The sequence below is a fragment of the Quercus lobata genome, chromosome 9 (genome assembly GCF_001633185.2).
Source record: "Quercus lobata isolate SW786 chromosome 9, ValleyOak3.0 Primary Assembly, whole genome shotgun sequence".
NCBI lineage: Eukaryota > Viridiplantae > Streptophyta > Magnoliopsida > Fagales > Fagaceae > Quercus > Quercus lobata.
Window position 1 is genome coordinate 32,833,645 of NC_044912.1, and position 10,770 is coordinate 32,844,414.

Here is a 10,770-nt window from a genome sequence, read left to right on the forward strand (position 1 = left end):
ACCAACCCGAGGGAATTGTTGAAGCTTTCACAACATTCTATCAACAACTCTTTGAATCATCCAATTCGAGTTTGGGCTTGAATTCAATGGTGAAGGTGGTTACCAATGATATGAATGCACAATTGTCACAAGATTTCATGGAATGGGAGGTAGAAGTTGCACTAAAACAGATGGCTTCATTAAAAGCTCTTAGCCCCGATGGTATGCCCCCTCTTTTCTACCAAAATTATTGGAGTTTTGTAGGTAATAATGTCACCAAAACCATATTGTCATACTTAAATTTAGCCACACTACCCCATCCCCTAAACCATACTTTCATAACCTTAATCACAAAAATAAAAATAAAAAATCCCATGGCCATCACTAATTACCACCCCATTAGTCTTTGTAATGTCCTTTATAAAAAATTTTCAAAGGTCCTTGCAAATAGGTTAAAAAAAATCCTACCCTTAATCATAACCGAACACCAAAGTGCCTTCACAAAATACCGATTAATCTCAGATAATATTCTAATGGACTTTGAAACATTGCATAGCATGAATAATCACAATTCTAAGAAATCTGGTTAAGTGGCGTTAAAACTAGACATGAGTAAGGCGTATAATAGAGTGGAGTGGTGTTTCTTGGAGGAAGTGATGAGAAATTTGGGGTTTAATGATAGATGGATAGCCCTTATGATGGTTTGTGTTAAAACAGACTCATACTTGGTGTTGGTGAATGGTGAGCCAAAGGGGTTGATTATACCTACAAGGGGAATTCACCAAGGCAATCCTTTATCGCCCTTTCTATTTTTGTTGTGTATAGAAGGCCTTAATAATTTAATCTTGAAGGCAACAAGTGAGGGCTCCATACATGGATTAGCATTGAGTAGAAGAAGCCCAAAACTAATCCATTTGCTTTTTGCAGATGATAGGTTATTGTTTTACAGGTCCAATAGATATGAATGTCAAAAGGTGCTTGATCTTCTTGCATCCTATGAAAGCATGTTCGGGCAGCAAATAAATAGAGGCAAAACATCAATCTTCTTTAGCAAATCTACCACTCCAGCTATGAGGATTGAAATCAAAGAAGCTTTGGGGGTTCCGGAAATTTTGCAATATGATAAGTATTTAGGAATGCCATCACTTGTGGGAAAGCATAAAAAGGCGAGTTTTTATTACATTAAAGAGAGGGTTTGGAGGAAGCTTCAAGGATGGGAAGAAAGCCTACTATCACAAGCGGGGCGAGAAGTTTTAATTAAGGCAGTGGTCCAAGCTATCCCAACATATGCCATGTGTTGCTTCAAGCTACCACTTGGCCTTTGTCATGAAATAGAAAAACTCATTCGTGGCTTTTGGTGGAGACAAAGAGGAGATCGTAGGAAAATTCATTGGATTAAGTGGGAGGAAATGTGTGAACCAAAATCCGAAGGTGGCATGAATTTCAATGAATTATCATTATTCAATGATGCCCTCTTAGCCAAACAAATGTGGAGGTTGCTGCACATTACACATTCTTTGTTTTACAAAGTGTTCAAGTTCAAGTTCTTTCAAACTGTTCTATTATGGAAGCTAAGGAGGGTCATGGAGGGTCATATGCTTGGAGGAGTATTTTGAAAGGTAGGGAGGTCATAAGGTGAGGAATGAAATGGAGAGTGGGCAATGGAGAATCAATCAAGCTTTAGGGTGATAAGTGACTGCCTTCATTGCGAAGCCCAAGCCTCCAAAGTCCCCTCATGGCTGAACTACGAAATGCCATGGTGAGTTCTCTAATTAATCCCTCGACTCGCCAATGGGATCTACATTTGCTGCCTAACCTTTTCAACAAGATGGAAGCTGATCAAATAGCACAAATTCCACTGACTCGAACCACCTCAGAAGACTCTCTTTTTTGGCCATATGTTCAGTCTGGCCAGTACACTATCAAGTCAAGTTACTATTTTCTCAAAACTGAAGCTACAATGGTAACCTCACAGACCTCTACCCAAGCCAAGATGATGAAATCACTTTAGAAGAGAATCTAGAGCTTATCAGTGCTATGTAAGATCAGAAACTTCCTCTAGAGAGCTTGAAAAAATGCCATCCCAACTCTGAATAATCTAAAACACCATTGTGTGGTGGATGATCCAAACTGTTCTCTTTGTGCCCAACATGATGAAGATGTTATCCATGCTTTATGGTCTTGCCCGACCCTTGCATAGGTGTGGAATGAAGACCCTCAATGGAGCTTTAGATACCAAAAAGTTTTCCAAGATTTTCCCTAACTACTCCTCCATATCTTTGAGTTAGTTGTTCGCTATGTAAATTTGGATGATTTGGTACCGAAGAAACAAAGTCAGAACAACTCCACCTGGCTTCCCTCTAAATCTCAAATTGTAGTGACTATTTGAGGCTTTGATGGAGTATCGGTCTTTACAGCCAAAGAAAATAGTAGCAGCACCTACAGTCAGACCACATGCAAGGTGGTCACCACCACCTTCGGACTGGTACAAAGCCAATTTCGATGCAACAATTTTCTAAGATGTTGCAAAGTAGGTCTTGGGGTGCTAATCTATGACAGCCAAGGTCTCGCAATGGTTTCTTTAGCTCGGAATGTTCAGCTTGCCAGCTCCATGGTGGAGATGGAAGCTTTGGCAACCACACAGGCAATAGAACTTGCTACAGAACTCAGTCTTGACAGGATTATTTTTGAAGGCGACTCCACCATAGTCATCAAAAGCCTCACAGATCAGGTGTCAAACTTTGCTCCCTTCGGCTTCCTAATAAAAGAGACACATGACTTGGTAGAATGGCTTAATCATGTAAAATTTCAGCATGTTATTAGAGAAGGAAATATTGTAGCTCATAACCTTACTAGGCATGCATGTCATGTCACGGGTTTTTCTGTTTGGATGGAGGGTGTTCCATCCCATTTTTTTGAAATGTATCAGGTAGATTTGCCTTCTTCTTAATAAAAATCACCGTCTTGTTTCTCAAAAAAAAAAAAAAAGTGTCCAGTCTCTTCCATTATGTTTGATTCAACAATATGCTTCTCCATCTTTCTTAGGCCATCTAATTTAATTGCTACTTCCTTCATAGTAGGCCTCTCATCCCCTTTTACTCTCAAGCACTTTGTTGCAAGCTTCGCAAATTCCTTGACTTGCTTCACATTTCCCTCATGCATTATACCATTTTCAAGAATTTCAGACAATCAATCCTCTTTCAATGCGCAAAGAAAATACATGGCTAGACTTCTTTGCTCTTTAGGCCTTGCAAGTGAAATTGTCTTATGTCCTGTTAGTAGCTCCATGAGTACCATGTTCCAAAGCTATAAACATCACTTTTCTTCGTCAATTGATTTGTTTGTATGTATCCAGGATCCAAATATCCAAGAGTTCCTTGCACTGCAAGGGCTATTTGCATTTGATCTAGTGGAACCAACCTTGAAGTTCCAAAATTAGAGATTTTTGCAATGAAATCCTGATTGAGCAATATATTTGTAGATTTGATATCTCTATGAATTATAGGTACTAGAGCTGCAGAGTGCAAATTTGACAATGCAATTGTTGTTTCCACAGCTATCCTTAGATGAGTTTCCCATGATACGGTGGATGCATTGCTTTCATGATAGATGTGATTGAAAAGGGTGCCATTAGGGACAAAATCATAAACTAAGAAGGGAACTTCAGTCTCTAAATAACACTCCAATAATTGGACCACATTCCTATGGTTAATTTGGGAGAGAATGACTATTTTGTTAATGAATTGCTCAATTTGGTTTTTATCAATTGTTTTGAACTTCTTGATTTCAACAATCCTATGATCTAGTAGAACTCCGTTATAAACTGTTCCATAACCTTCTTGGCCCATAATCCTACTCGCATCATAATTTTTAGTGGCCTTGTTTAGCTCTTTAGCAGTGTAAATTTTGGTTGTTTCACTAGATCCTTCTTTATTGGAGAGTTGTTGTTGCAAAATCAACCCTCCATTTTGTTGAAAAAATTGTTCTTTAAGCTTAACAAGCTTTCTTTTCTTGATTAAAAAATATAGCCAAGAGCTAACCATAAGTACAGCAATTAAGCTTATGCCAGCAATTGTATTTGAAATTAAAAATTGATCTGTTATTCATTAGGCTTGGAGTAATCTCCTCCAACTCGTTACATTATAAGACTATTCATATGAATTATTTAAGCAAATTATATGACTTATTAAATATTCCAAATGACTAAAAGTACACATTAGAGCATTCACAACAAGGGTGTCAAACCCACTCAAAAGCTATTTTTAGCATCTTAAACCACAAAAATCATGCTCCATCAAAGATGTCATATCTTAAAAAATTTGCCATCCTGCTACAATGAGCTATCATAAATGAGAGCTCATTGTAGCAACTTGTTATTATTTTTTAATGATTTCTTGGTGATTGGTTTTGGTGGTTGGTTTTTGTGGTGATTGTTTTTTATTATTTTAATGATTTGTTTATATTGTTATAAATGAAATGGTAAAAAAATAGAATCTTTGATGTGGGGTGAATTGTAAAGTGAGTTGTTAAATTTGATAAAGTAGGTTTTTGAATTGCTAAATACTATATTTTTTGAGATCCTTGATGTGAATGCTCTTAATAGTTTTATCAATCGGCACGAAGATAAATTAGAGGTAAAGTTTTCCCTTCTCATGTAAGTGCCTTCGAACGAGGAGTAAGAATTTATAGGATAGGTTAGATACTCAAAATTTTATTATTCTTAAATTTTGTGGAAAAAAATAGAAAAATAAACTTAATTTTTGGAACATAAAATATATTTCAACTTTATATTATTCCACTAAAATACCAATAGCATGCAAGCATATTAAAGGTGGGTTACCATAGGGAGATGTATATAAATTAAGCATTATATTTTTTGGATTTGGATTTGTTAGGGTCATATTTTATGTAATTGGTTAATCCTTTGACAAAATGCACTTTACTTGTAATTGGGTAGATCTAAGATGGGTTTAATACATCAAGAAATACGTTGTTCAAAGCATAGCAAGTGTTCATATTGAAAACCATGAAAATTAGTCCAAGAAACAAGTGAAGAAAAGCAATTCATTAAGTCTCGACAAATAGCTCGACAGATGCCTACTATCGAGACTTAATGGGCAGCGTGATAGATAGCTCGACAAAAGCTCGATCTATCGACATCTGCGATTTTCAGTTTTCCAAATTTGAATTTCAGCCCAGGCTTATGGATTTGTTTAGGGTTTCTTTTCTCACAACCCTAGACATATATAAGGCTTATTTTAAAAGCCGTCACACATGGATCACAAACAGTCTGCATTCTTTCAATTCAAGTCCTAAGACAAAAGTCATGAGAGAATTCAAGGATGCTGGTCAAGGCAACAGTGTTCCTGCTGGACCAAATTGCTATAGATGTCAAGGATTTGGACACATGAAACAAGAGTGTCCCACATATCTCAAATCCATTGGCAAAAGCAACCTTGAGTGATACTTAATCAAAAGCTAATTTTGATGAAAGTGACCAAGATGGGATAGTGAGTGCTTTCACAACCACTATTGAGTCCCCTGAGGAAGTAGTAGGCCTAATTGATGAGGAAGAAGAGCTCATAGAATCAAAGTTTGAGAAGATGGATGAACAATATGACATCCACACTACTTACTCTAAGTTGTACAAGGTCTCTGAGAAGCATGAGAAGCTCTACAGGTTGGCTGCAAGAAAGCTTAGTGAAGTGGAGTTGGAACATGAGGAACTCTCCACCAAGGTTGATGAAGCTAATCAGAACATTGGAGCACTGAGATTTGAGAACAACATTCTTGTTGAAAAGATTAAGAAACTAGATGCTGAACTCTTTCAGGTAAGAGCACAATTGGAAATGACTTCAAGTGCCAAGCTGGATGAAATGCTTAACTTCTAGAAGTCTGCATTCGACAAAACAGGTCTCGGGTATGATCATTCTCTCTCCTCTTGTAGTACCTCTTCTAATGCTTTAAATAGAGTTATTTTTGTTCCCCCTGATAATAATGATAACTCTGAGGTAACTGATTCTAAAACTAAAAATGTGAGTGAGGATAAAAGTGATAAGGGAAAATCCATTCTAGGAGTACCCCATAAGGTTGGTAAGAAAGAGACTAAGCAAAATAATCATTGCTCCAACAACAAGAAGTCTCTACCAAAGAAGCCCACTTTTGTCACTATTGTAGAGCATCTGGGTATACTCATTCAAATTGCTATAACTGGTTAGCCACTCAACAAAGCAATAGTGTGTCATCTCTTGGGAACCAAAATCAACTCCAACTTTCTTTAGCCTATCTTGGAGAACTTCTTAAGGCATTCATACTTCTCTCAAACTTCAATGGTTTCAACTCTTCTCCTTATCCATTTAAACAACAGTTCATGCAAAAGAAAGGATCCCCATCTAGGTCTCCCATCTGAAAGGAAAAAATTTCAAGCGATTTCTTCACTTTTTTGATCTCATGCATGGTTCGTGTTATGGCTTAAGTCAGTCTAGTTTTGATGCTATGTTTGTTTGTTTGTTTGTTTTTTTGTCTTTACTTTGTTTTCAGTTTTTTTTTTTTTTTTTTTTAAGGGAAAATTTTGAAAAATACAAAAACAGTGTGTGTCTGTGTATACTGGTACTTGTATACTTTGGATGGCCTTTGAAATAAAATTCTTAACTTTGTATCTTTTGTAGCTTAGATGAATATCTTCATGCACAACTAAGCAATGTGAGCTTTATGGCTCATTTATGTGATTTGTATGATTGGTTAATCTTTTATCTTTCATACCTTAAATCACTCTTTTTGATGGGAAGGACTAGAAAATCCTAAGAGAAAGGCATAAATAACCATCTCACCACTAAAACTCATCAATCATATTACATCTATGTGCAATTCATAAAAGTTGTGCTTGGTAAAGTGTAGCACTTGCATAGCAAAAACAAGATGTTTGGCTTACATTGTTGGGTATTTTCCTCTTTCTTATATACCCATACATGTTTCGTCAATTTATGCTTAAAAGAAAAAATATGCAAAGAACATAAAAAGTAAAAAGAATCCAAATGCTTTTAATATGGTTGCAAGCATGTTTCTAAGAGATGTGGGAGTTATATGATGTACTTCGAAGGTGATGGTCCCCATGAAATAGTTATGACTGTGTGTGAATGTATTTGATCCTTTTATATAATTTCTCTTCATATAATGATGTTCTTATGCTTTGTTGCAAAAGTTTCACACAAAACATGCATACTCTTTGCTACTCTTGATACTATTGTATAGGTACAATGTGATTTGGCCATCACAAGGAATACATGTGGTAGTATATACTCTCTAAACTGTCTAAACATGTTTTTACAATAAAATTAATTAGACTAGTTTAGTGTATTTTTGATCTGGGAATGCTTTGCATCTAGAGTTGAATATGTGTTGGCATGCTTAACATGCTCTTTGTTTGTTTGATTTGGTGTCTATCTTGTTTGCATTCATCTTATACTGCATCTCCTCCTTGAAAACTCTATTTCAGGCTTCTCAATAGCAGCTCAATACCTTCTTGATAGATGCTCAATAGCTCCTTGACACATGCCTCTTCTACTGAGATTATTGGGTTTGTTCTTGATACCTCTCAATAGATAGCCAGATCCATTGAGCCAATTTTTTGGAATCTCTTTCTGCTCGATAGATGCTCGACACCTCTCGATCTATCGAGTTTTTGTTCTCGATAGAAGCTCGATACCTTCTCGATCTATCAAGCTATGTTTTTCTATATATATCTGAGGTCTGATTCGATTCTTTTCAAACTCAACTATCTCGAAACTTCTCTCTTCTCTCTTGATCCAAACCTCTTCTTTTCACAAAAATCCCTCTTCCCTTCAAGTTTTCGGCCTTGTCCAAGCATCCATTCCTTGGTAAGTGCTCTAAATCTCATCTTTTCTTCTTTATTCATGCATTGCATGCATTTTGTGACCTAACTTTTGGGTTTTTGAAAATTTTGGAGTTTTTGAGTTTCTATGAAAATTTTTAGGATGGGTTTTATTAATATGATCTCACATGCTTGTGCATTGCATTCTTTGTCATTATAATCATGTTTTCATGCATTCTAGGTTATGTGCTTGATTATACGCTATGGGTGCAGTAGTTTGGATTAGGTTTTTTTACCCATGATGCAATTTTTTTAGCACGTAACATGTTCATGCATTATCATGCATTGTACGTAGTCTTTTTCTTCTAAACTATGCCTCCTGCTCCTACTGTGTCCTCTCTCTCTCTCTCTCTCTCTCTCTCTCTCTCTTGTTTTAGTTTCCTTCTCATGGCACCTAAAAAATCTGTCCTTTCTAAGAACTCGATAAGACGTCGTGGTTCTTCCTCTTCTTCTTCTGCTTCCTTCCCTCCTTATTCTGTTTGGTTCTATGATGAGAAGGCATGGATGACTTCTTTGAGAACTTTTCTGGCCGGGCGATTTATTCGAAACCCAAGGTCATTTTGTTTGACTTTCTAGACACTCCTTTACCGGGTGCGTTTAGCTCTTGAGGTTGGGCATCTCTATGTGAGATACCCAGGAGGTGTCCTGGTGTGTTAATACAGGAGTTTTACTGCAACATGCATGCCATCGATATTTCTATACCTAAGTTTACTACGGTATTCTAAGGTACACGTATCGTAGTTACTCCAGATTTCATTTCGAAGATACTATATGTCCCTACAGTAGCTTATCCAGACTATCCTAGTCACCCTCGTCTACATAACATACCAAGTGACGAGTTGGCCTCACTCTTTTGTGAGAAAGCCATGGTGTGAGGAGATACTCTTAATTTCTCCACAACCAAGTTTGCTAAGGGTCCGCGAATCCTTAATATGGTGATAACATTTGTACTCACTCCACAATCTCACTATAACACTATCATCAAGCCTTATGCTCGATTTCTTCTTTCTCTCTTGAAAGATCTTTCTATAGATTTTCCCTCACATGTGATAGTATCTATGATAGATAGCTATCGAGACACTACTACACATGATAAGCTCATCTTCCCTTCAGCTATCACATGCATTCTTTCACACGTGCACATCATTATTCCTCTCTCTTCTCCTTTCTATGTCATGGGTGCCATTAGTAAGGAATCTATTAGGAGGAGCGACGCGCAACTAGCGGCCAAGCGGCCTCATGTGGAGGATGATGCTACCCTTACCCCTCGTCTGTCTTCATCTTTTACTCCATCTTCTTCTTCTTTTAGAGTGGAGGCGTCCCTTACTACCATCATGGACCAGCTTCAGCACATGCGTGTTGATTTTGGTAGTCGTCTTAACCACATTTTTGATGAGATGTGTCAAATGAACACTAGGATCAGTTGCATAGCTCACTGACAGTCTTGTCTTGGCGGTTTTGCTCCTTCACCTTCTCCCGGGCCTGTTGATGATTCTTCTACGGATGGTGGAGATGATGATGATGAGGATGCTTCTAGCTCTAAGTATAAGGATGAGATGACACCCTCTTAGTGATTCACCCTTTATCACTTTTGACAAAAATGGGGAGTAGTTTTGTATATGATAGTAGATCTTTTTGTTAGGGGGAGAGCTAGCATAGGGTTAGACCAGTTAGGGGGAGAGTGCTTTGAGGGATGTAGTAAGGTTTTGTTGTATCTTTTCTCACTTCATGTACTATGGTCTTGTGACCACTTTTATATACATTGTATTCTTTGATATATATATATATATATATATATGATGTATGTTTTTTTTTTTCACATTTGTCTCACATGTGTTGTTTCATTTTTGTCTTTATACACATGTTTCTTCTTTTATACAACTTGTCCATGTTTCACACTTGATGCCTTGAAGAATCTTGTTTAAGTGTTTCAGATAAGACAGGTTGCAAGTCTATCATGCCATGATCTCTTTTCTTGCAAAGTTTTCCAAAAGCTCATTGTATTAGTTAGGCTTATGTACTTTTAGCTTTTTGACTTTTGTAATAGTTATGAAGTTATTGTATTATACTTCTCTCATAATTATGCTTGTGGTTTTGTCACGGATTGCCAAAGGGGGAAATTGTTAGAGTCATATTTTATATAATTGGCTAATCCTTTGACAGAATGCATTTTACTTGTAATTGGATAGATCTAAGATGGGTTTGATACATCAAGAAATATGTTGTTCAAAGCATATCAAGTGTTCATATTGAAAGTCATGAAGATTGGTCTAAGAAACAAATGAAGAAAAGCCATTCATTAAGTCTCGATAGATAGCTCAACAAATGCCTACTATCAAGACTTAATGGGCAGCGTGATAGATAGCTTGATAGAAGCTTGATCTATCGAGATCTATGATCTTCAGTTTTCCAGATTTGAATTTTGGCCCAAGCTTATGGATTTGTTTAGGGTTTCTTCTCACAACCCTAGACATACATAAGGCTTATTTTAAAAGCCATCACATACGGATACAGAGACCAAGAGATTTATTTTCTCTGTAAGAAGCTACTACGTTTGTACGTCATAGGGTTTTGTTACCAAGTGCTTCCAAATTTTCATTGTTGATGAAGTGAAGAACTTTGCAGCCAACAATGTCATTCAAGTTGCTGGAGTTAAGCACATACTTTAATCTGTGAAAGGGGGTAATCATAGATTGGAGATTTTGTGCATCAAGCGAAAGAAGACTACTACAAGATCAAGTCCAATTGGGTATTGGAACTAAAGTTCAACTGTAGGTTGGTATTTCGGGATAGGCTAGGGTAGTTGGTAAGATTCCTTATACTTGTAATTGCTTGATTATTGATTAGTGGATTCTTGGGAGTGGTGACCTTAAATTCATCCGGTGAGATTTTTGCCTTGC

The 10,770-nt window shown here is 36.9% G+C and overlaps 1 protein-coding gene across 1 annotated transcript; it reads right to left on the bottom strand.

The window, feature by feature from the left end:
* Positions 1-3,254: 3,254 nt before the first annotated feature.
* LOC115961612 (wall-associated receptor kinase-like 1) lies at positions 3,255-4,022 on the bottom strand. The gene has a single exon (XM_031080561.1). The coding sequence runs from the start codon at positions 4,020-4,022 to the stop codon at positions 3,255-3,257; it is 768 nt and encodes a 255-aa protein (XP_030936421.1).
* Positions 4,023-10,770: the final 6,748 nt, after the last annotated feature.

Bases quoted from the DNA above. Each gene is read 5' to 3' on its own strand.
- LOC115961612 (XM_031080561.1), bottom strand. From the start codon at position 4,022: ATGGTTAGCTCTTGGCTATATTTTTTAATCAAGAAAAGAAAGCTTGTT.